This window comes from Staurois parvus, unplaced genomic scaffold, assembly GCF_062004578.1.
Source record: "Staurois parvus isolate SC_StPar_1 unplaced genomic scaffold, SC_StPar_1.0 ptg000371l, whole genome shotgun sequence".
Classification (NCBI taxonomy): Eukaryota; Metazoa; Chordata; class Amphibia; order Anura; family Ranidae; genus Staurois; species Staurois parvus.
In genome coordinates this window covers 343,870-371,182 of record NW_028318167.1, presented here as the reverse complement: position 1 = coordinate 371,182, position 27,313 = coordinate 343,870, and the positions used below count along the sequence as shown (strand labels likewise).

At 37.7% G+C, this 27,313-nt stretch overlaps 1 protein-coding gene across 2 annotated transcripts in view; it reads left to right on the top strand.

Moving 5' to 3' along the window:
- TOX (thymocyte selection associated high mobility group box) overlaps positions 1-27,313 on the top strand; it is a 294,268-nt gene that overhangs the window by 241,429 nt on the left and 25,526 nt on the right. For both annotated transcript variants that reach the window (XM_089685306.1, XM_089685308.1), the window contains 2 exons: positions 7,625-7,855; positions 25,650-25,730. In XM_089685306.1, coding sequence (XP_089541432.1) covers positions 7,625-7,855; positions 25,650-25,730 — 312 coding nt within the window. The remainder of the gene's footprint in view (positions 1-7,624; positions 7,856-25,649; positions 25,731-27,313) is intronic.

Genomic DNA, 27,313 nt, shown 5'->3' with positions numbered 1-27,313 from the left:
CGATGTGATGGACCTTACATGCTACATGTGGTATATGGTGTTGCCTTGAAAAGCAAACCTAGATGGAACAACAATAAAACATACTTTTATGGCAATTACTACATGATGGTCTTCACACAACTATGATAGTATACAGGCTCTATCCACTTTCCAGAATTTGCTGGCTGTTATGGATAATTTACATTCACTGAGCCCCTTTTGCCTTCAGAATTCCTTTAATTCTTTGTAGCATAGCTTCAAATAGGTGTTGTAAACATTCCTCAGAGATTTTGGTTCATATTGACCTGAGTTACTGTTGCCTTTCTGTCATCTCGAACCAGTCTGCCCATTCTCCTCTGACATCGACAAGGCATTTTTGTTTACACAACTGACATTTACTGGATATTTTCTCTTTTATGGACCATCCTTTGTAAACCATAGATATGGTTGTGTGTGAAAATCCCAGTAGATCAGCAGTTTTTGAAATATTCAGACTAGCCCATCTGGCACCAACAACCATTCCATGTTCAAAGTCACTTAAATCCCCTTTCTTCCTTATTCTGATGCTCGGTTTGAACTTCAGCAAGTTGTCTTCACCAAGTCTAGATGCCTAAATGCATTGAATTGCTGCCATGTAATTGGCCAATTAGCAATTTGTGTTACCAAGCAATTGAACAGATGTACCTGATAACGTGGCCGGTGAGTGTATATGTACAGGTCAGGCAATATGTTTATAGTAATGGCTGTAGGGGTGTACAGTAACTTGACCCTTGAGGTATAGCACAGTGCAGGTCACAGCAGCTTCAACAGAGAAGCAGCTCAGGGAAGGAGACTCGAAAGATTGTTATAGCCCATATAATGGCAGAAACAGAGGAATTGTATTGATTGAAAATAGCAGAAAATTAATAAGATGAAAACCAGATCCTTTAAACACAGTCTCCTGCAGGGCATGCAAAGGGGTTTATTTACTAAAACTGGAGGGTGCAAAACCTGTTGCAGCTGTGCATTGTAGCCAATCAACTAAACTCCAGCTTGTTTAATTAAGCTTTGACAAAAAACTTGGAAGCTGCACCAGATTTTGCACACTCCAGTTTTAATAAATCAACCCTAAAGTCTGGTCCCACTTAGTTTACAAATATTTAAAGTGTTACTAAACTCACAACAGTAAAATCAGTCTATATATGCAGTAAAGCATGCTACTCACTGTGGAACCTAAGGGGTTAGTCCTCCACATTTTGTAAAACTGCTGTTTGATCCTGACTTCTCTGCTCCTCCTCTTGTTCAAATGTCCACGACTTATCTCCTGAAAAGACAGACTGAACCCGTTGCCACATGCACATGTTCAGTTTAATGTGTATTGCTAGAGAACTTTTTTTTTTCTTGGGAGAGTGCCTGTAATCAGCAGAGGGCCAATCAGCACTGTCCAGATAGAGGGGAGGAGTTTTGCCTCCTCCTAGAGCAGAAAGAAAACTCCTCCTACAAGCTTTAACCAGTGCTCTGCTGGACAATGATAGACGTTACAAGACTGCAATATACTGCTGATGAGAAAATGTAATTAGCAGTTTATATTTACTAAAATAATTGCATTTCTATGTTCTGTGTACTGTGGGAGACCAGATATAGTGAATGCAGGGTCCTGGGTTTAGTAACACTTTAAAATGGAGTTGGATAACCAACCCAAAATAACACTTGTATGTATCGTGTAGGCTTTTTTTTTTAAAGCCAGTATGCTAAAGTCAGAAAGTTCATTAAATTTACCCTAAAGAGTTAGTCTGCTTAAAAGTCATATATTAGTTATATGTGGGGCCTTCTAGACCTAGTCAGCTCCTAATTTCTTGATGTTTTTGGAACACTGAGATCTCTTTGCCATAACTCTTGACTTACATCAACAAAGTGTCAAAATAAATATGAAAGTGTCCATACAAAAGAAAAGTACATATAGTAATTCCACAAAATAAATATCCACACCATGTGCCCAAACAAAGATCAAATGATCCAATAATGCAAATGTGTTCACCAAGTTCAGTGAGAGTAATAACTCACCAGACATTAAATGTAGAAGGCAAATCATATTCCAATATCTTCACAGTTTTCCACATGGCAGTTTCTTGAAAACAGGGTAAAACAGCACAAACACTCAAAGAAAGAGAGGTTTCTATAGTGCAGCAAGTGTATTTCAATTCCAAAGAAGTGTAAAATATATATATTGCACTCCCATGTTTCAGTGCCAAAGGCACTTTCCATAGGCATAGGCAGAATAAAATACTGCTCACTGTCACTCGCTATGGCTGAGCCGGCATGCGTTCCACCAACCGGATCCACCACCTGAATTGTCACACGGAAAGGTCCTTGGTCGAGTTGCCAGAAAGAAGCCTTTGCTGCGCCAATGCCACAAAAAAGCCTGGTTACAATATGCCCCTTGATGCCCCTCACCGTACTATGATTTAAAAAGGAGCAAAACAAATACTGTATGTGATAAAAAATTGCTTCATAGGATCACTATTCTTAAATAAAAGACAGTTTGGCGTGATCAGTCATATTTTCAATATCAATGCCCAAATGTCACAATTTCTGCCAGGGTATGCAACTTTTGAGCACAACTGTATCAAAAAGATATTGTTCTTTGCTTGAATCTGCTGTACTGTAGGGAGGCTCTTTGAGATGGGAACCTGTGGCTGCGTGACCTGTATTCATGCAGTATGGCAAAACAAAAGACCAGGTTAAAACTGAGGAATTGTGAATGCAAGAAATGTTTCTTTTGCCCACTTAGAGGGACTCATTCATAATGTAAAATAACTGCACTAACTGACTAACAAAACTGTTAGATAGAACTTGATATTATCAAATTATGGATTTCATAATAGTTCCAGGGCAGGCAAGTTGAATATATTCAGCTTCTCTGAGAGTGATGTCACTGCCCTGAAATTAGAAGGCTGTGCAGAAGTCAGAAAATGTCAGCTCCCATTGGATACTTTTCTCACAATGTTTTTGTTTTATGATGGATTGGTCAAATATTAGATTGACTGGGTTGTTCTTCTCAGCATCTTTACAAAGACAATTGGTATTTTTTATTTTATTATGTTTATCTATATAATTGAATTGCCAATATCTTTATATTAGTTTAATGTATGTGAGTTATTCATGTTTTCTTAATATTTTGTGCCTCTTATTTAGGTCAATGTTAATGTAGTGAAAATATTATTATTACGTGATTATGCATTGTAGTGTTAAGAAATGCTATTCTGGTGACATCTGTAAACTATTAGAAATATCTGATATTTTCACCTTTGTGCTTACATAATAGGCTTTCTGGATTAGCGTACATTATTATACTTTGGCACAACTTTACTATAAAAACAGTGTTACATGACCACAGACAAAAAGCAAACAAAAAGTTGTAATTTATGCAATGAATGATAGCCTGTAATTACATTATACATTTTTTTCCAGGCACAGCGTATATACTAGAAGTATCATTTTGTATTCACCAATAGAATCACAATCTCCATGTAAATAAAGTATTTTGATATAATTGTTATCATGTGTAAAAATATAGCTCTGGAATAGCTATTCATTTCGTTATTGTCAGAGCTGTCACTAAATATTTCTGCTTTTTGGAAACCAAATACAGCTTTACACCAGTAATAGTTTCATTGTTGCAGTAATCATTTACATCTTTTGCAAATGTTTTTCTAAACTTAGGGGGAGATTTACTCAAACTGGAGAACTCAGAACCAGGTGTGACTGTGCATGGTAGCCAGTCAGCTTCTATATTCAGCTTCTTCTACTAAGCTTTGACAAAAAAAAACCTGGACGTTGATTGGTTTCTGTGCAGAGCTGCACCAGATTTTGTACGCTCCAGTTTTAGCACACCTCCCCCTTAGTCTAATTTATGTTTTATAATTTTTACTTTTTCTTGTATCAAAAAGTATGTCTTGCTTCTGTACTATCTTAATTTTTCTGTCTCTATTAATGTGATTTGTATGGCATAGAAGACGCAAGAGAACATCATTTTAAGAGACATAAATTAATTTTCAAACCTGTCATAGAGAAATGAAGTCTGGAATATGATCCTCCCTATTCTTTTTGTCCAGATTTGATACCTAAAGTGTATCTAAAGACAAACTTTTTTTTTTAGATTTTGATAGCACTTGGAAGGGTTAATACCCTGTCCGTTTTTTTGCCATTTGTTTACCATATTTTAAATGTTCCTTAGTTCCAGTCTTGGTGACAATGGTAACCAGAATAAATGGAGAGTGAGACTCTCCTCATCGATGACCCAGACAGCAATACAAACTGGATAGAAGCTCTAACCCCTTGCCACTCTATCCAAAACAAAAAAAATAAAATTTTCGATTTAGATACACTTTATTCTAGTTTATAAAAGGTATTAAAGGGAATCAGCGATATAAGTATTTGTTTAGCTGGGAAACTTGCAATGAGATTATCCATTAAGTCACCCAGTGCAACATTCCATTAACAAGGATAACTGATTTACTGTTGATAATAAGTAACAACTATTTTAAAAATTTTAACATATTATTGAATTGTATACATATTTTAAGATCGTTATTAGCACACTGTTACACATTCAATATAAAGTAAAAATATAGAATATGTTGAATCTCCTGAAGACAACACTATCAATAATACAAGAAAACAAACAGAAGCTGTGCTGCAATACATAACAATTTATCTTGCATAAGCATCTTACACATATATCATTCTGATAAACACACTGTACATGCATCATTCCAATCAACAGAACAAGAGACAGATGAAAACATAGAGTCATATAAAAAATTATAAAGCCCTAGACACAAATCTCATCTTAATATGGAAAGAAATGTAAAAAGAACCTTGAAGGAAAACAGTTGATATCAAGTAAAACAGTCTTCTGGTAAATGACCTGAATGGCATTGAGAGGTTATTAGAAAGCAGCAAATATTTTTTTCCCAGCTTTTTTAGTGTACATTGGTTTCTTCTCTGCCTTTTTTCTTGTTTATAAGAATGGGTTTATCAGTATTCTTTAGTCATTTTGTGCTTTATTCTCTGCATTTCTTGGGATGTTCTGCAAAATTTCACACACTCAACAATGTGATAAGACTCAAAAAATAAAATGATCACAATTAAAATGTATCGTACTACTTCTGAAAGTATAAAACTAAGTAACTAAACCTATCCCTAACCTTAAATTACAATTATGCCCCTTAATATAACCCTTGACTTTAACCTTACCCTTGAACCCCTGGTGCCCAACACACTGCCCACCAGAGTTTTGTGTGCAGCCACTCACCTGTTTGGGCACCCGGAAACAAAGCTCCTAACATGTTGGGCACATTTCAGTGCCAGCCACACGAGAGCATGGTTTTGTGGCACTCAGGGTCTTTCTGAAATTGGCCAATCAAGAGTGCAGAACTCCTTCAGCCAATAGGGTTGCAGCTGACTCCCAGGTGGAGTATGTAAGTATGAAAAGGGCTGCACTGTATGGTGGATGGAGGGAGCACTGGGATTTGTAACAGATAGGACATGATGCTAGAGGGAGCTCTAATGGGGGAACATGCTGACTAAGAGTAGGGACAGCTATAACTGATTGGTAGAGGGGGTTGTTGTGGTGGTTGGATGAGACAGCTGCTACATGAGGGGGCTATGACAGAGGGTGACTGATGGCTAAGTAGAGGCTCTGTAGCAGACGGGGGATTGTGAATGGACAGAAGCTCTATGACTGATGGTGGTGGTGGTGGTGCAGTAGCTGATGGTGGGAGGTGCTGCAGCTCATGTGCAGTGGTACTCTGACTGATTGCTGTGCATGATCTTAAATTCACAAAATCAGCAAATAAACCCACCCCATTACATACATGGGATGTTCTGTATAATATTTGCTTTTACTTCGTAAGCATCAAACACATGCATAAGTGCGTGCAATGTTATACAGAATATTAACCAGGAGAATGTTGCCATACTAATTTTGTTTTTTAAAATTTGATCTGATCTTAATGTTTTACACAAATGGATTTTTTTTTCCTGACAATTGACACATCCGGGACCACACTTGAAGCTTCTATATTTTCTAAGTTTACTACCAATGCCCTACCAGGGGTGGGCAAACTGCGGCTCTCCAGCTGTTGCTGGACTACAAGTTCCATCATGCCTCTGCAAGTCATAGCTGTAACTGTCAGTTTTGTAATGTTGCAATGCCTCATGGGAAATGTAGTTCCACAACAGCTGGAGAGCTGCAGTTTGCCCACCTGCCGTAAACCTATCCCTACAGCTTGGCCTAATTGCTCAAATTAAACTTTACCTTGACCTAACTCTTAAAACTAGTCTCTAACAGACTGCTAAAGCTGACCTAATGTTACCGTGCAGATAATACTTCCAATATACTTCCCCATGGTCAGATCCTTTTGTTTTCAATACATAATGTACCTATATTCTGTATATGTAAACAAGAGGATCTTACTATCTAGAGATATATGTATAACCACTGAGTCAGGTCATGATTCTTTTAACACCTTCTGTACATGTAATCTGTATGTACTCTATATACAGTATAAAACAGTGTATTTACAATAGAATTTCAGGTTTCAGCGAACTTTAAATAGTTAATGGCTTGGCCCAAACAAATTTTCTATTACTAAACAATGTGGCCACTGTTTTTGCTATTAAATAGTGTAGTAGCTTTATCTACATACAGTAAGAAGCGCTGTGTTCCGGCAGCAGTAAGAGTGGCTTCCCATCTGCTGTTGGAGTTAAAGAGAGTTGGGATGAGTGCTTCTTTGCCATTCAGGAGAAGTATTGTATTTTTTTCAGTAAATATAAGGCTTCCTCTGGTCTGGGTGGAAATCATGACATCATCTGCATATCTCTCAACTATAGACAATCAGAGGAAGCCTTGTATTCACTGACAAAAATACAAGCCTTCTCCTGAATGGCAAAGAAGCACTCAGCCCAACTCTCTTTAATTCCAACAGCAGTTGGAAGTTGCCTGTACTGCTGCCGGAACACAGAGCCACTTACTCTATGTAGCCAATGCTACAACAGTACAGTACATTACACACAGTGGCTGCTTTGTTTAGTAATGGAAGTAGTTTATTCGGGCCAGCTTGGCCCAGATGGACACTATTTAAAGTGAATTGAAACCTGGAATTTTACTCTAAAGCCAAAAAATTTTTATTGGCTATAGTGGGGAGTAAGTAAGACCCCCATTTGTTTTTTGGGGGTTTTTTTTGCTGTTTGTGATTAAGGAGGCTTCCCTTCACTTTCTGTTCCCAGGGCACAGTGGTGGAAGAAAATCCCACAGTTCTCAAAGGAACAGATGACCCCACTGAAACATTTCCCATCTATTACTAGTTTTTTGAAAACTGTAGAAGATTCAGATTCCAAATAGCTTATTACCCCAAAAGGGAAATTTGAAGACGTTTGGACTTCCCATTGTCCTAGTACAGATGATCTTGAGGGTTAACTGAGATGGTGAATTTCCCCAGAGGGAAACCTGACAGGAATTTTAACAATTCCCCACCTTTAGTTTTAAATAGACGTTAATGATTTTTTTAAGGTACAATATCTACTCTTGCAATAGATTTTTTACTCATTGCATGCTGTTATATTTGTTTCATGGACTTATTATTTAATAATATACACACAGATCAGTGGAGCAGAAAAGCGGCCAGCCCCTGACATGGGAAAGAAGCCAAAAACACCTAAAAAGAAAAAGAAGAAGGACCCAAACGAGCCACAGAAGCCAGTGTCTGCCTATGCATTATTCTTTCGAGATACACAAGCAGCTATAAAAGGCCAAAATCCAAATGCTACTTTTGGGGAGGTATCCAAAATTGTAGCTTCAATGTGGGATGGACTGGGAGAGGAACAGAAACAGGTAAATGTTCTGTAAAATAAATATTTCTACAGTCTTAGAGACTCACAAGCAACTTAGCTGTCTGAGATTCTTGAATAGCAGTACTTGTCACATTCATATTCAGCTTTATAAAATAATGGTATTCTTCTAACATGGTCATAAGAACCATTGTGTTTTTAGCCACCCAGAAGTTCTGTTCTCTGAAAAGCTTTTGTGATCCATTGGGTGCCATTTCTACTCTTTCTATTTTGAAGACAAACTGATTATAGGCTGCTCACATTTCTTCTTACCTCTCTGAATGTAACATTTCCCATACTGTGTACAAGACTGAATACCTACTGAGTGTGGGAGCATAAACAGCCCCCAAAATATTATGCCAACATGTGCAAGGTTCTCTCTGTTCTCTGAAAACCAAATGCCTGTTGTGCTTTAAGGAATCACAGTAATATATCAAATAAAGCAAAAACTTGCATTAAGACTGCCTGAAATCTCACTTTATGTTTTTTCTAAATGTTGCACAAGGCACCATTTTTATTTTTCTTGGCAAACAGAAAAGCTGTTTTAAATAAACTAGCCCTAAAATATTTACAGCATTATCCAAATCAATATCCTCCAGTTTGGCTACAGAAACCATTGCCATTTTGTGGCTCTAGTCCTCTTAATTCAGCAACTTATGATACAAAAGTTAAGGCATATATTTTTGGAACAAAATGGCTTTCTTTCAGTGTTATTGTCTAAAAAGATTTAACACATTTTCTATAAATTTTAAAAGACCAAAAAAGGAAAATAGGGAAAATGCATTTATTTCTTTTAATTTTAGTTTGCAGTCTTTCCCGTTTATTTTGACACTAAAATAATGTTCCTAGTACAAAGCACAAGAAACTTTATTCCAAATGATATTTATGTGTGTTTATTTAACAGTTACACTGCAGAAAACAGCATGCTTTTTACATGGCAAAACTAAATCTAAGGAGAATAGGAGTGGAAAAAGTTATTGAGTGCTAATTAAGTATAACAGGAGTTAATAAAGGGTTGAATAAGAAATACTTTTATCCAAAAACCTTTTTTTTCTGCTTTTGGTGTTTCTGCAGCAGCTGTATAAAATGCAGATCTGCTGATTTTAGTTTCTTTAACAGTACAAATTGAAACAGTGGAGCTATCACTGGAGGAGTAGAGCATGTCCACTTTGCAAAGTGATTCTTTACTTAGCTTAATCAATGAGATAAAACTAAGCTTGAACTTGTTCACTAGGGTAAGTGAATTTTCATTTTGCAAAGTGGACATGCTCTAATCCCCCAGTGATAACCTCACTGTTTCAATTTGCAGCTGTCATAGAAACCAAATAAAGATGTGAATGAGGTGAAGCTTTAGTGACTTAAAGAATTATTAATTACCTCCCCCCCCCAAAAAAGCATCTGCTTTTTTTGGATGTAATTTCAGGCATTTGTTTTGCGCATAGTCCTGTGTATTTGTGCGCGTATGCGCGTTCATGCATTTGCGCACACAATATAGTCTTAGGGAAAATTCATTAATATTTATGCTCATATGCGCATAAAATTGAAATAATGCAGTAATCCCATCTAAAGAGTGATAAGCTGTATTTAGGTCATTCGGTACTCTACTCCTTTAGTAAATCAACCTCTTTGTATTAGTATTCATTTTAGTTATATTATATATACAATATATGTATATATAAACTGTTATATGACATACTCATATTTGGTTGACTTGGTGCTAACAGTCTTAGTCTGTTAATGTATAGCTGTATAGCTCATTCAGTGAATATAGCATGTAAAAAGGAAAGGGAGAGCTGTTATATAAAAAAAAAACCATTATTGGCATCCCTTTAAATGTGCATTCTTTTCTTTGCTGGGATATGATAAGCTGGCCCATAGGGCACATGAACATATGAAGGAGCCTTGTGTCTGTAGACAACTTTGCCAGGAATATCAGTACAAATATCAATAGACTGGACGCTATGTTTATATATAATTACTGTCAGCAGTGGTGAAGAAAGTGACACATTGAGGGAGATTTACTAAAACTGGGTCACTCAGAATCTGGTGCACCTGTACATGGTAGCCTATCAGCTTCTAACCTCAGCTTCTTCAATTAAGCTTTGGTAAAAAAAAACACCTGGAAGCTGATTGGTTTCTATGCAGAAGTGAGCCTGATTTTGCAATCTCCAGCTTTAGTAAATGGACTAGACTGGCACTTTATTGATGTTTCAAGCACTTTATTCAGCATATGGTCACAATTTTTAATATTTATGGATACATGACATTCACTAATTGTGGCATGGTTTATATTTGCACATATTTATAAAGTTGTTATTGCGGCATTGCAGAGCCCTTTTGTATATATATTGCCACACTCGTAAATCACCTAGATTTATTTCTGTTAACACCACTTGAGTGGAAAATAGGATTACAGTTTAATATTTCCAGTAAAACTTGTTTGCTGATTTTGCGTAGTTTTCTAGTATTGAAAGTGCTGGTAAATACTATACTGCTCAAACAAAATTAAAGGAACACTTTTTAATCACAGTATAGCATAAAGTGAGTTAAACTCCTGGGATATTGATCTGATCAGTTAAGTAGCAGAGGGGGTTGTTAATCAGCTTCAGCTGCTTTTGTGTTAATGAAATTAACAATAGGTGCACTAGATGGGCAACAATGAGACAACCCCCAAAACAGGAATGGTTTTACAGGTGGAGGCAACTAACATTTTTTTCTCTACTCATCTTTTTTGACAGTTTTACACTAGTTTTGCATTTGGCTAGGGTCAGTGTCACTACTGGTAGCATGAGGCGATACCTGGACCCTACAGAGCTTCCACGGGAAGTTCAACTCCTCCAGGATGGCACATCAATACATGCCATTGCCAGAAGGTTTTTAGTTTATTATGAAGTGAAATACAGTTACTAATAGTGACTTTCAGGTATAGTGAGATATACTGTATACAGGTATTTCCTAGATTATTGTTAGCCAGGAAGCCTATATCCTAGCTTAAAGTGATAATAAACCCAGCACCCTGCATTCACTATATCTGGACTCCCACAGTACACAGAATATAAAAATGCAATTATTTTAGTAAATATAAACTGCTAAATACCTTTTCTCATCAGCAGTATATCCCAGCCTTGTAACGTCTATCAGTGTCCAGCAGAGCACTGGTTAAAGCTTGTAGGAGGAGTTTTCATTCTCCTGTAGAAGAATGCATGACCCCTGACCTCTGTCTGGAGGTCTGATTTACGCTGTGCTGATTACATGTACTCACCCAAGAAAAAAAAACTCTCTAGCAATACACACCAAACCAAGCATGTGCAGCTTGCCCCCCCCCCCCCCCCCCGGCCTCTGTTTTATCAGGAGATATTTAGGAAACACTGGAAGAAGGGGAGAATCAGAATCAGAGAAGACAGGATCAAACATCCTTTTTGCACAATGTGGAGGATTAACCCCTTAGGTTCCACAGTGAGTATAACAAGCATGCTTTACTACATATACAGACTGATTTTACTGTTGTGGATTTAATAACGCTTTAAGATTCAGTTGGTGTACAGCAATAGAGAGCATACATTGTAGGGGTTTTAAACTATAAATGTAAGCATACAGTAAAAGATAATAAATCTACAGTCCAGTGCTGGAATAAAACAGCTATTATTTATTAGTAGGTTACCCTTTAAAAAAAAAGCCTTTTGATATAAAAACATCAAGCCACTAAATACTTTAGGTGTATAGTAAATATGTACTCAGAATATATTGATTAAGGGCTAAAGAGAGTGTAATTAACAGAGAAAGGGCATAACCTAATGTGATGGCAGAGTAATTTACAGCATGCAAACTATGATTAACTCACTGAGAGTGCAGGTAACACACAGAGAGAATTTAATTCAACACAAAGTCAAATATTATGACAGCAAGTGACAAAGCCAGCAGAAAAATGAAATCTGTTCTAAAGCCGTTTCATGGACAACAGCAAGTATTTTCATTTTAGAACATATTTTGCAGGCATTGATTTAAATGGTTTAGTCATGTAATTTTGCTAAATTAGTTATGTAATTTTGCTTTCACCTAAGTGTTTGATGAAATATTGAGTTGAAATAGCAGACATTATTCTGATTGTAAGTTTTTCAAAATCTACAGTATATTTGTATGTTGTACACTTGGAAAGGTACAAGCTTATCAAATAGGAGAGAGTGCAGTGTTCAGATTGCAGTAATCCACAGCTTACAGTGGGGCATGATTTTCCTTTGACTGATCTGAAGTTACTAAATTAAAATTTGATTGGTGGTTATGGGTTATTCTATCTTGAATATCATCAGTGTTTTGTAGAATATTGAATTTTGGTGTATAGTGAAGATAGACTGGAACTGTTAAAAAAAATAGTAAGCTAAGGTATCCATATTCCAGTGGTTTGGACAACATTGCAAAGATCATGTGCTAGAGTGTCAGGTGTAAGTACTCTTGCATGTGTCACTTTACTAAGTCATACACTAATAAACTGAAATCTAAAAACAAAGCAAAAACTCTAAAAATAAACTGAAATAAATAAAGGCAATTGCTGTGTAACACTATGCCTGCCTTTCCAGTAGCAATCTGATGGTTCCTCTGTGAAGCTTCTTCTACTTGCTGCACAAGCTGCTGCTTCTGGCTGTATGTAGGATGGAGTGTACTCCCAGGAAGAGAGTGGATATGACACATGATTTTGACAGGTGGCAGCAAACACATAGGCACAAGTCGAAGCAATTGCCAGAAGGACAATGGTCTCCACATCAGCACTGCAAAGGCAATATCATCCAACACAGTGGATGTTCACTTTGGAAAGTTAATGTTAGTAAACAATGTGAACCTGTGTTCACTTTAAAAAACCCACTCTTGTGCAGACAAAAAGTGATTTTTTTTTTGGTTGCACATGTATGGTATTTAAAGTAAAAATAGGTTTACCCTACATTCACATTCAGACTTATAGTTATAAGACCTGAGATAAAGCTGTACAAATCTCAACATCATCCTTTGAAAACATGTTCAAGATAGCAAAGTTATTTTTCTTTTTTGCTCAGTAAGGGACACAGGATTCAGTATTCAAAGATGATCGTGTTATACTGCCATCTACAAGAGGATTTGGACATTGGCAAACAAAAAAATGTAATTGGCCAGTCATGTATAACCCCCCAATTCCACACTCTGTTCCTGCCTTTTCAGCGTGACGTAGATTCTTTTGGGCATGGCTCAGATTTGCAAGAGACATGTGGTTTTATATTTTGCTTAGTTCTTGCTGCTGCCTTCAATGACCTGTTCATCTTCATCCATTGGACCTCTGCTACTTTAACCATTTCCATACCGGCACTTTTACCCCCTTCCTGCCCAGGCCATTTTTCAGGCTTCAGCGCTCTCACATTTTGAATGACAATTGTGCGGTCATACAACACTGTACCCAAACTAAAATTTTATCATTTTCTTCACACAACTAGAGCTTTCTTTTGGTGGTATTTAATCACCGCTGGGGTTTTTATTTTTGCTAAATTAACAAAAAAAGACCAAACATTTTGAAAAAAAAACACATTTTTCTTTGTTTCTGTTATAAAAGTTTACAAATAAATAATTGTTCTTCATAAATTTAGGCCGAGATGTATTCTGCTACATGTCTTTGGTGAAAATAACCCAAATTAGGATGTATTTTTCAGTTTGTAGGAAAGTTATAGAGTTCACAAACTATGGTATAGATCTGAATATTGATCAATCCTGAAGTACTGACAGCCAATCTAATTTCTTGAGGTCCAAGAATGTCAGAATAGTACAGATATCCCCAAATGACCCCTTTTTGCAGAGTAGACAGTCCGACGTACTTCATAAGAGGCATGGCGAGTTTTTTGAAGTTGTATTTTTTTGTCATAATTTTTCAGAAAATGAAAAAATTAACAGGGACACTGACTGGTGACAGTATGAAAAATATGTATATATATATATTTTTTATTTTTTTATTATATTTAATTTTTTATTACATTTTTTTTTATTTTTTATAAGATTTTTTTTTCATATTTTACTATGACCAAAGTAGTACAATGTTACCATAGTAACATTGTACTACTTTGGGGAAGTGATCAGTATTTTTTTTTTTTTTTTTTTACACAATTTGCTTATAGCAAAGAATTACTTTGCTATAAGCAAGCATTTACCTGAATGAAATTGATTCATTCAGCTTTTTTTTTTTTTTTTTGTGCTTAGCTGTGATTTGGTCACAGCTAATCACATGACATGTGCATGTGATTAGCTGTGACCATTCACAGCTAGGCACTAGTATACAATGGATGGCATCATGAATGAAGCCATCCATTGTATACAACTGTCATGTGACCTGCTGTGATTGGTCACAGCAGGTCACATGGTACCAGCAACGGGAGCCGGTACTCGGATCTGTCATCGGCCGTGTCCGAGGTGCACGGCCGGTGACAGATCGCACTGCTGCGCCGCTCTGCATTAGCACAAACGGCGCATGTGCGGGAGCACGCCAAATGGCGTGCACCCGGAGTGCAGAGACACTTTTGAAGCCGCCAAACGGCCATTGGCCGGGCGGCTAATGGTTAAACAGCTGGTTGTGAGTACTCTAGGTTTTTTTCCTGGTGTTTCTCTATTACGTTGTTCCTGTTAAGCAGTGCAACATGTAAGGTCCCAAACAGAGGTGAAGCAGACATGAGTGTATCTCTACCTCACAATCAACTAACAGTTCTGGGGTGGCCTGCAGTGTCCCTCCTTGGGAACCTGAGACAGACAGCCAAAATACTTGTCCCATGCCTAATCCTTTGAATTTACCTTAGCTCTGTCAGTTGTAGCTCCCTTCTTTATTGTAGATACTTATACAGTATAGTGCCATCAATTTATGCAGCGCTTTACACATATATATTGTACATTCACATTAGTCCCTTACCCTCAAGGAGCTCGCAATCTAAAGTCCCTAACTCACATTCATACTTACATATACTAGGACCAATTTAGACCGGAGCCAACTAACCAATCAGCATGTCTTTGGAGTGCGTGAGGAAACCCACACAGGCACAAGGAGAACATGCAGACTCCAGGCAGATAGTGTTGTGGTTGGGATTTGAACCGATGACCCTAGTGTTGCTGGGTGGAAGTATTACCCACTTGGCCACTACCTTATCCAGGGAGACATTCTCCACAGCTACGCTGGATTTTTTGGACCAAATTGCAACTATGGTTGCTGAATGCATGCAAGCTTCTAAACTTTTCCTTCCAGAATCTTTTTCTGACATTTCTGGAGCTGTAGCAGACTCTAAGCCTTCAGCTGTGGATGCTCTTTCTGACAAGTCCTGAGGTGCCACATTCAACTGATTTAGCTCTCAGGCTTTAAGACAGCTTATAGGTTTTTGCTGAGGCAGTGCAAGCACCCTTATAACTATCAACATTTTTCTGGTACATTCCCTACTTGAACCTGTTCTGTACAGAGACTGGAGAACTACTTACAATTTATTCACTACTCCTACGTCTGAAGAGGTCTTTCTTAAGAAGTGTTAATAAAACATTAACCATACCTTCTGAGAACACTTCAGTGTTTAAGGATCCCACTGACAAATGTTTGGTAACCCTTTTAAATCCTTGTTTTCACTAGCCGACCCTGCTATGCAACCTGTCATAACCATGGTGTCAATATGTCAAATCTTAGGAGATGACTGAGCTTATGTCAGCGGATCCAGCTGCTGTCCTTACTGACTCTTTAGTCATAAATCACTTAGAGCATTTGCCTTAAGCACTCTACTATTGCATAGATGGTTTACTTGATATTATCCACCTTAATGATTCTCCTGTCTGTGAATATGAAGAGATCTCTTTGGCTGAAATGGTTCTCAATTTAAAAATGGATTGCTTTGCATGGTGTATGGTGAACAGCTCTTTGGTGCTTCTTTAGACAACTTCTTAAAGGACATCACTGGTGGTATGAGTACTCATTTATCCCAGCTGAGGAAGCCTAAACCTCACATGGGGAAACTCCTGCTTCTGAAGCTAAGAAGTGTTCTTTTAATTTCATTCAGGCTTCACACCCTAAGACCAGACCTAAGCCAAGGGTCCATTTCAGTGGCAAACCTTAACCCTCATAGTTATATTTTATAGTTGCCTATAAAAATATAAAAAAGTCACAAGTCTTTTTTCAAACTAGGGGGACATCTTTTAGTCCTTGGTTGGTAAGCATCTCCAATGCCTGGGTAAGAGTCATTATGTTCAGAGGCTACCCCTATAGTTCTGCTTTCTGCCTGTGCCTCCCTTCATATTGTCCAACCTTCCTACATCTCCAAACGGCATAGCAGATCTCCATGTAGATCTTGCAGATCTTTAAACAACTGACTTATCACCACTGCACCATTGCAAAGGTTTCAGGGTTTTTACTCCAAGCTTTTCACTGTTTTGAAACCAATAGGAGGTATCCGTTCCATCTCCAAACTGCAGACTTTAAATATCTTCAAGTCTAACTATTTTCATGGAATCCACCTACTCTGTCATAGCCTGCCTCCATCATGGAGATTTTCTAGGTTCTGTGGATATCAAAGATGCTTCTTATATGTCCCCACCAGCACATCAATGCTACCTCAAATTTTATGTAGCTACTCAACACTATTAGTTTGTAGCTCTACCATTTGGCTTGTTGTCACACCTAGCGTATTTACCAAGGTTTAGGCCCCTGTACTAGCCTTACTACACTCCCAGGCTCTTCCTAAGTAACCTACTATTAGGGGAACAGTCAGTTTAAATACCAACAATTTGATGCAGAAAGTCTAGATCTTGAAAAGGTTCAGTTAAATCCTGAATCTTCAGAAACCTGCACTGGAATTAACACATTGTTTGGAATACCGCGGTCTTATTCTAGACATAGCCCAGGCCCAAGTTTTTGTTCCTCAAGAAAAATGACTGACTCTCTACTCTCAGACTCAGTCCAGGAGCTGTCCAACTCTGTGATTTTTCATGGGAGTTTTAGGGTTGGGTTAGCCTCCTTCAAGGTAGTTTAATTTGCCCAGTTCCACTCCAGACCCCTACCACACAGCATTATATCATCATGGGACAAATTGTTTAAGTTCCTATACAAACTGATTTGCCTAACGTCAAAGATCAGGTTATCTCTGGCTTGGTGGCTTAGGAGTCCAGCTCTGAAGTCAGAAGAATCAGTTTTCTTGCTTTCTTGAAAGATCCTAACAATAGATTCCAGCCTGGATGGATGTAAAGCAGTTCTAGACACCTCGTTGGTACAGGGGACTTGGTCACCAGAGGAATCTCAGTGCCGATTTATATTATGAAGCCCCAAACACTTTGGCTGTCTTTGCAACACTGGACACTCTGTCTAGAGGGTCACCCAATCGGAATGCATTCAGACAATGCCATAACAGTGGCATACATCACATATCAGAGAAGAACCAGGAGTCTAGTTCTGGTAAGAGAGTCAGAAAGGATTCTAACTTCAACATTTTAACCTTGTCTGCCTCAGCCTGCAGCAACTGGAACCGGGAGAGTGGTACCTACACCCAGAGATGCTCCAGGACGTGTATCAGGCGGATGATGTTGGATGTGGAGCCCCTGACCTCTGCATTCAACAATAAACTGGAAGCAGTTGATGCTCTAATGGCCCTTTGAGATCAGTACAATCATATCTCTGCCTCTAAAATGCCTTCCTCATCTCTTCAGAAGGACTGAGATGGATGGCATTTAGCTGATCCTCATAACACCCAACTGGCCTAGGCAGATTTAGTAATCTGACCTGGTCAAACTTGCAGACACCCTATGGGCTCATCCAGATCGACTGGACCTCTGAAACCAAGGTCCAATTTACCACCAGTTGAAGCCCAGGTCTTACTAGACAGGGAACTCTATGACTCAGTAATTTCCAGACTGTTAAAAGCTAAGAAGTCTACCCTCCACAAGGTTTACTATTACACAATGTTGACTTTGCCTGGTGCAAGGAAAACAGATTTCATCCCAGGAACTACACTGTGGGAGAAATCCTAACCTTTCTACAAATCTGCCTCCATCAACATTTGGCCCTTAATACCATTTACTGGCAAAATTTGGCCCTTGTGATCTTTTTCCAAAGTCTGCTAGTCTCCCATTTATTGGCTAAGTGTTTGGTACAGGGTGTCTCTCATGTTGCTCCTTCTTTTTACTCCATGTGACTTAAATCTGATTTTGTAAATTCTTCAAGAACCACCATCTATTCTAGATAGTACTTCATTCACTCTCACTCACAAGGTTGTATTCTTTGTTGCTATCACCTTTCTGAGGTGTGTGCCTGATTTGGTGGCCTTGTCCTCTAAAGAACCCTATTTGGACTTACACAAAGATATGGTGGTGCTGAGGCCTGGAACCCCCATTCCTTCCTAAGGTGGTTTCAGCCCTCAACCAGGATATTGTTCTTCTATCTCTGTCCAGCTCCAGTACACCAGATAAATAATACTCTTCACTGCCTGGATGTTCATGCTGTGAAGGTTTATCTCTCAGACACTGCTTAGAAAGACTGACTCTTTTATCATTCCTGATGGTACCCATGAAGGGGAACCATCTTCTCAAACCACCATTTCTCAGTGATTCCGGAACATTATTGTTCAGCATTATGGCCTTAAGGATAAGGTTCCTTTTCCTTTCAAGGGGCAATCTACTAGATCTGTGAATGCTTCTTGGTCTATTAGGTATCAGCTAATGGTTTCCCTGATTTGCAAGGATACATCTGGTCCTCTATTCTACATTCTCCCAGTTTTATCAGGTTCAAGCCTCATCTGATTCCAGCTTCAGTCATACGGCCCTTCGGGTAACTCTTTGAGCTGAGGGCTTCCCCAGTTTACTGTGTTTGCTACTACTGCACCTCACTTGGACTGTTTTTGGATGTCCCAACAATCTCTGAATACAGAATTATGTGTAACCTAATGAAAGGAGAAATAAAACAGGATTGTTATACTTACCATAAAATCTGTTTCTATTTGTTCAATAAGGGACACAGGTCACACCCCTCTGTGTTTGTTGTTAACTCCTAATGACTGCTTTTCTACCAAAGTGAAGCACACAGGGAGTAGGAGGGGTTATACTTGCCTGGCCATTGCCTTTTTTGTTTGCCAGTGTCTAAATACCCTTGTAGACGGCAGTACTATGTCCCTTAATGAACTCCAAGAAGCTGATTTTTTTGGTAAGTAAAAAAATCCTGTTATCTACCATCCCACGACTTCATTAAGCTAAGTGAACATCTTGTAATCATTTGAAAAACTAATTTCAATGCAAGATAAGTGGCCAGGGCATCTGCACCAACTTTATTAATAAGATACATGCAGCTCTTCTTTCAACACTTGATCGGATAGCGTGGAGACTGCACTGCCATTTTTGAGAAAAAAAACACATTTTAGTATATGGTAAACTAGTTGGTGGTCTCAAAGAACCCTCCACTTTGTCCCTTTAGAAATTAAATCAAATATATAAAAATATGTTTTCAGCCAAAGTGGAATAACCATTCCTTTATATTTGTTACATTCACACAACTTTTTTTTTATATTTCCCCTTCAATCCATGCGATGTTAAAAAGGAGTTGGGGAGTTATGTTTACCATAATTAAAGTAGTTCTAAAGCCTTTTACATTTTTTGTGTTTACAGCCACAATTTTCATTCTTAGGTGCCACTTTCCTAAACTTCCAGGTGGGAAGCACGTACTCATATCATCACCTGATAACAAATCTCATGACCACATGACATATTTTTTGTACCAGCATGCATGTGTACCCAGTGTCCATAGGACCTAAAACTGCTTTTTATGGTACCCTAACCCTTAATGAGCATTTAACCCTTGCAGTGCGGGATTAGCCCCATGTTAAGAGAGGATTTTTGTTTTCCCCTGAGTTCAGCTCTAACAGGCCAAAAGGGGATCAAATAAAAGAAGCTCGTTGTTAGGGTTTACTTGCACTTTAAGTTAAAATGCTGGTGGATTTGAATTCTGTCCGAATAACAATAGGTAATTTCTTTCCTACATTTTGCCAGACTTCACTGAAAAATAACGTCAGTATTGTAAACTTTTAAAACTGTGATAAATTATCCTAAAAATCAGGATCGAAGTGAAGTGAATTTCTGGCAAAGGCCAGTAAAGTGAAATTGCTTTTCTACTTTTAAGCTTGATAACTATGTCTTAACGTCTTGATAAAGTACCATTAGCACAAAACAATGGTTTACTCCTCTACGCCTTGTTTAGCCCACCTCATTGCTAAGCTGCTAAGTGCTGACCCAATGTGTATTTCATATGTGACTTTTTGGCTTGAAATCTGATTAGTCAGAAAAAACATTTGTTATTTTTTATCTGTGGCACAGTGTGTATTGACTATTCACTGGATGTGCTCCATCGTTTTAAATAGTACTTCACACATCACCCCTACTCAAAATAAAATTCTATTTTTGGTGGAGTTTTTTAAATGTTATTTAGGAAACCAAGTAAGTACTCCATTTGGGACATAAGAAGTAATCACAAACATTTTATAACAAAAGTATATTCAGTTTAAATAAAATCAGTATACATTTTCTACATATTATGTGTTTTTTTTTACTGTATTACCATCAACTGCATTTCTTTATATCCTAATAAATGCATATTTCTGGTTGGGTAGGTTATGGTATTCATATGTTATATATATGATGTATTCTATAAAATGCTGAATTTTCTATAGAAGACAAATGCTCTTGTAAGATTAATACATTGTTCTATGGAAAATGACTGCTATATAGAAAAGAATTCTATTAAAAAGATGAAATAACTATCATTTGTGGTAATAGAATGATGCCTTAGAGTATTGATCTGTCTTTAGCTGAGATTTTATTTTTTTGTTCTTTTATCATCGAAGAAGAGATCTTATAATAATAGCAAATGCACATCTAACTATGCAAATAATGAAAATGCCCTTTTGTGAAGAAGACATAATAGATATATTTTAGTGGAATCTCTTTTTGAAGTATAATTTATTGAATCTGGCCTAATATTTCTCATGCTTAGCTACTTATACAAAATATTGAGGTTCTTACTGACTTCTTAGCACATCAATCACATTATGAACACAACTGACCTTGATTCAGACAGTATTTTGTACTATTATTTGCTTTATTTATTACAGAAGAGATGTGCTGAATTTTTATTATGCTTGACGATTCCCATTCATATATAATTATAGCTATAGGTCACAAAGCTCTGATAATAAATGAGAGTCTGTACAAAGCTTAACTTCACAGTTCTAAAAAAAAATATTTAAAATGTCTATTGTTTGTAAAGGTAAGGCTACATTTTCTACTCATCTTTAGTATTAAGTTACCTTTTTAAATATGAAAACAGACAGCTACAAAGTGTGTTAACGCAGACCAACCAGAAAATTAAATTTTCATTGATGTGACTTTAGTAAACTGAAATTTGATTGGTAGCTTTGGGTTATCACAATTTAGATATGTTGTTTTTACTAAATGTAATTTTTTTTCTTTCGCATTTTGTTATCATATGATTACTTTGAATTGTCTAGAGCGGTGGCAAGGTTTATTATAAGAACTATAGCCAGTTGGACCATACCCACAGATATATCATGACCAAACTCCACTGATGTCACATATACACTTTGCTATTAAACCACAATTTAGCTTTGGAAGAATTGCATTTTTTAAAATGTAATAGGAACATATACATTAAGTTGCCATTTGATTTCCATATGATTAGTGCGTTTTAGAGTCATCAAAGATCATGTTTCCCCTGCTATCAACTGTGAATTTAGTTCAATGATTTTTTTATTCATTTACTAGTTCACTTCCTCATATGACTCTTAAAGTGGTTTTAATGGCAGTTTTTTTTTGCCTAAATTAATCTCCCACCCTTTCCCGTTATACTTACCTGAGCCCGATCTTGTTCCAGTGCTGTGCCCAAGAGCAGCAGCGGTCTCCTCTCTCTCCCTCCTTACTAGACATGGAGGCAGCAGTGGGAGCCATTGGCTCCTGTTTCTGTCAATCATAGCCTGTGAGGAGGGAGTAGGGGGCAGGGCCAATCTGTGCTGTGTGTGTCAATGGAGTCCGACTCAGGATGAATCCCACTTGTGTGCCCCCATAGCAAGGGGCACTCAGAGGGGGGTAGAGACCAGGAGCACCAGTAGGGGACCCCCTGAAGAGAAGGATCAGGGTTGCTCTGTGGAAAACCATTGAACAGAGCAGGCAAGTATGACATGCTTGTTATTATAAAAATCCTATACAATCACTTTCGGGTATATAATAAAGATGTAATAATGAAGTGAAAATGTTATTTGCATAGAATGATTTTGTGTACAACAGCACAATCCTGCCTTTGTTGAAGGTTTCAATGCATTCTGTATTTCGTTTATATGTTCTTCTGAAAACCTGCAAAGTTTATGTGGAGATGATATTGGAATACTCACTTTGCTATAATCACCCCTATGCTTAACACTCATAATGTATAAATTAGAATAAAAATAATCCAGCAGCATAATATAAATACCCTTACAGACATACTGCTTTGCATACACTTAACTGAAAATCCCATTATTGGTTTATTAACATTATCATCTACATTTACCTGTCTAGGTGAAATCAAGTTTTAATTAAGATCAGTACAGTAGCCATAATTTGGGGCACAGAGTTGTAGTCTGCAGCCAGCCGTTTAATTACTACCAGGCAGTTGCTGAGCAGTTCCCTACATACAAGGCGCACTATATTCATTAATTAGCTGCATACACTTGGGAGATTTAACATGTCTCTAGCTTTTAGACCAGTCTAACATTTCACAGGGACCACTAATGTCATTTTCCTTTTTCCTTTTGTAAAATGGTCGTTAAGTGAAAAATGAAAGCAAGGTTGAACTTAAACCAGATGGAAGTGTACAATGTTCTCTTTGCTTTTCTAATTGAAAACACAGTATGGCTGTAATAGATTTGGCAAATTGCAAACAAAATGGCCTTGTTTACATGACTATCAACAACCTGAAAGCTTTAGCCAAAGAGACAAATGTACATATGTTTGTCCTAAGAGCGTGAACGTAATGCTGTATTTTTGAGTTGAACGCAACATTTAAAAGAAAGCTGATGTCTTTATGTGCAGCATGTCTGTGTGTAAGTATAGTCAACTCAAGTAATACTGATTATATGCCATAATATATAAGTCATTCATTTAATTATCTAAATATATATGTCAGCCAATATATCTGCATGCTGTATTTGGCTGTGGCTGACTGCTTTACCTATTTAAATGAAAGTCTATGAATGGTTCACACAATAGGTTTTTATCAATAGCTGTGAGGGTTTCACTGAGCAAAACTCTTTCCAGTTGCACTCCCCACGTGTCTTGCTCTGTAATTGATTTTCTTACAGCAGTGAATTAGCAAGGATGGTATTTTAATAGGTTTTTTTCTTTGTAAACATTATTTCATAAGACAAACAGCAATATAGCAAACAGAGTAACCAATAGCAAACAATAAGCAATCATGATTAACTATTCTGACAGCTCCAAACTGGTTAAAGGTGAAATCTGATTGGTTGGTATAGGCTATTGCATTGTGCCGATTATGACTGCTCTCTGTGCTCTGGTAAGAAACACACCTATATATGGATAATTATCTAATGATGTTTAAACCTATAATCTTGATTAAAAAGATATAGACTCAGGGATCTTAGCAGGAGTGTAATGATCAGGTAACACGTGTAAGCACACTGTTGTAGTATTGTAACATATGCCTCTTTTTAGTCTTTATAATCCATATGCCATAAAATTAGCTAGAGCTGTTTGACTCAACAGCAACACCTCATTATTTTATTCTTCAGTATTTATTCCAATGTTTGATGCCTCATGAAATTACTGCTAATGTGTTATAGAAGGGCAATTTTGACACAAGTGAGAAGGATTTAATTCCCACGCATTCTGTCCTGCTGGTATGTCCTTCCCTCCCCTGGTAGAAGTAGCAAGAGTAAATAGTTAATTTGCTTCAATTATAAGCCTGTCCTGCTAAATTAGAAGCAGCAGGGATATGAAGAGGCAGAATTACACTTATGAGCTGACAAATCCTCAGAGCCTGCAAACTGATGTCTTTTTCTTGGAGCCACAGAAATACCATTCATTTTATGTCAGTCAAATCAGTTACACGTTATTGGCGCTCACACATTCACTAGTCACGTTGCTTAATCACTCTATAAATGGCCAATGTCTTGGGCTTTAAAGATGATTTGCCCCAATGTAACATTTTAGCGCCTGGCATCTGGAGGTTTGTCCTACTGGTTACAACAAACTATTAAACTTTGGGCCTATGGTTTATAGCACTGCAACACTGTAATTCACTAATACAATATTCCAGCAATAAAACCCCTGCTAACAGAGATAATTACATGATATTTCAAAGTAGATATTGGTATTGTTATAAAACATTAACCCCTTTCAGGCATTAGGTGAGCTTCCAATTATGTGATCAGTGTGATTGGCTATCACAGTGGTCTTGCAATCGGGAGCTCATCCTCCCAATTCCCAGTCGTAAGCAGTGACCAGTCACAGTGCTGGGGCGCCAAGTAAGCATGCTCCCAGCACAGGATAGTGCTACAGGCTGCATGGATATATGTGGCAACTCAGTGTTTAAGCCCTGCCTGACACATAAATACATATGGCTGATGGTAAGGAGTTAAAGAAAATACAGGTAGAATAACATTTACAGTAACTAGAACTGTGGACATTATTTGATGTTCATGGTCTATCATTTTATTTAGATTAATTTGTAGCAGTCATAAACGTGGAAAAAAAAATAAGATTACATTTCTTAAAGTGTTACTAAACCCACAACAGTAAAATCAGCCAGTAAAGCATGCTTTTATACTCACTGTGGAACTTACGGGGTTAATCCTCTGCATTGTGTAAAAATGCTGTTTGATCCAGACATCTCTGATCCTCCCCTTCTTCCAGTGTCCCCCTATTATCTCCTAATAAGACATATTGTGTGGAGTCACTCTACACATGTTCAGTTTGGTGTGTATTGCTAGAGAGGGTTTTTTTTCTTGGGAGAGTGCATGTGATCAGCACAGGGCCAATCAGCACTGTACAGGCTGAGGCCAGGGGGTTCTGTATCTTCCTAGAGCAAAATGAAAACTCCTCCTACAAGCTTTAACCAGTGCTCGGCTGGACACTGATACAAGTCACAAGACTGCTCTAACTGCTGATGACAAAAGGTATTTAGCGGTTTATATTTACTAAAATAATTGCATTTTCATGTTCTGTGTACTGTGGGGGACCGGATAGAGTGAATGCAGGGTCCTGGGTTTAACTACACTTTAAGTGGACAGAGTGTGCCTGAAGCTCCACCTGATTGTTTGAAATAATGAATATAAGATAGTAAATGATTTATTTTAGGCCTGAGCACAATATAAACATGCAGAAACACCATAAATTCACTTTAAGCAATGGCTCCACAAGAAAGTTGGAATTTTTAGGGGCACAGTACAAAGAAAATCAAAACTTGGGGACAGGATAAAGCATACAGGAGAAATAAAAATGTCAGTGTTGCTCATAAAACCAATCAAATTCCAAGAATCAATTTCTAAACTTTATTTCTGTTCTTAAGAAGCTGGCCTATTTGTTATAGAAAAGCCTCAAATGTCATGTTGCAACATTGCCAGATTATATTGCTTTATTAGAGTTGTAAGAGGCATGCATTAGACTTAGTAAGATCCTTGTGGTTTATTCATCAAGATGCCTCAGTGAAGAGGCAATAGATTTTCAAGATTTTTGAAAAGCTTTGTATGATTAAATGTTTAAATGTGTGTTACTTGCAGGTGTATAAGAAGAAAACTGAAGCTGCCAAAAAAGAGTATCTGAAGCAGTTGGCTGCATATCGAGCAAGTCTTGTATCCAAGGTAATGTCAAATATTTATGCCATACATTTTTCCAGTACTACTTAAATGCCTTGCCAATATTATGTAACATTCCACAACCGAAAAATGGGAAACTCATTTACTGCAATCATTTTTTACAACTAATATTTGAGATTCAAAACAAGTTACAACTTAAATGTACCTGTAATGAAAGTAATAATTTAGTCCTGAGTGGGTGATAATTAGAGCATTTATTCGTATGTATCCTAGCAGCTTGTGCAGATCACTGTTGGCATTCATTTATGTTTTCTTGCTTTCTCTATGTTTGTGTGTCAGAAGATTCCACAATGTAGACAACAGTTCCATTACTATAACAGCAAATGCAGCATAAGCAGTAAGGGAAGTAAACTGTATACTTAACTTGCAGCTTAAAGTGGATCCTCACCCCAACTGCAAGGATTAGGTCTCTTCCTTATCTTTAGGATTGTCATTGATCTATCACGCCTCCAGTATCCTACAGTATAGCAACAATAACTGCTAAATATTCTGGTAATCCCATATGTAGGACATTCTCCTTGTAGAGCACTAGGAATTTTGTGACAAAGACATGAAGAAAGCTTCAGCATTTATATGCTGTAGTGGAGTTTTCACAGGAATATACAGGAAATCCTCTTTTATGGAGGAAATGTATTTATTTATGCTTTGTATTTATATGGTACTGACATATAACACAGACCACATGCATGTCCACTAGGGCCAATTTTGTAGGGCACAGACTACATGTTTTTCTAAGTTTATAGCCACAGAAATCAGGAATTGAGCCACAGTCAGGGGTGGACTGACCATTTGGAAACTCAGGCACTGTCCGAGGGCCCGGGGTCAGTAGGGGGCCCCATGAGATGCCCCTGGTACCTTTTTCATAGGCTTTTTTGATTTTTCGCAAGGACACAAGGGCCCCATGATCCCCTATTGCCCGGGGGCCCCATGAGTTGTCAGTCCGCCCCTGGCCACAGTTATACCACAACTGTCATGGCTGGACTAAATAACACAGAGCCCTTTCTGATGGGACACTGAATATGGTAAATATTGATTGGACTGGACTGCCCTAGTTTTAGTTCGAGCAGCATTCAGTGAACTTCAAAGAAGTTCAGATCCTGACCCCATTGAAATCAATGGGAGCTGAATCTGTCAAATCAAAAATGCCCTTTTCTGAACTAACAGGCAAAAGGTTTATACAAAAATAGCAATAGGGTGGAGGGAGAAGGGCTTGGACACTGCACCAGGGAACTGTTGGCTATTTCTGTTGGCTTCTAAAAAAAATGAACACAGAACCCTCCAATGTTCCCCCAAAATACATAGCAGACTGTTAAGAGTCGGCTGTATATTACTGGGGGCCTTTGGAGGGTCTGTGTGCCTTTTTTAACTGTATAATTCTTTCTTTGTAAATTCCACATTTGTTGCAGCACATCCCACTGCAAGAATGAAAAAAAAATAGCTTAGAGCCCCCTCTGGCTGACCATAGTACACAATACCTAGTACCCCTACTCATTCACTAATAAAATTAAAGTATAAATAAAAACAAAGGCACAGGGTTTGATAAAACCTTTCATTGAAAAATATAAAAA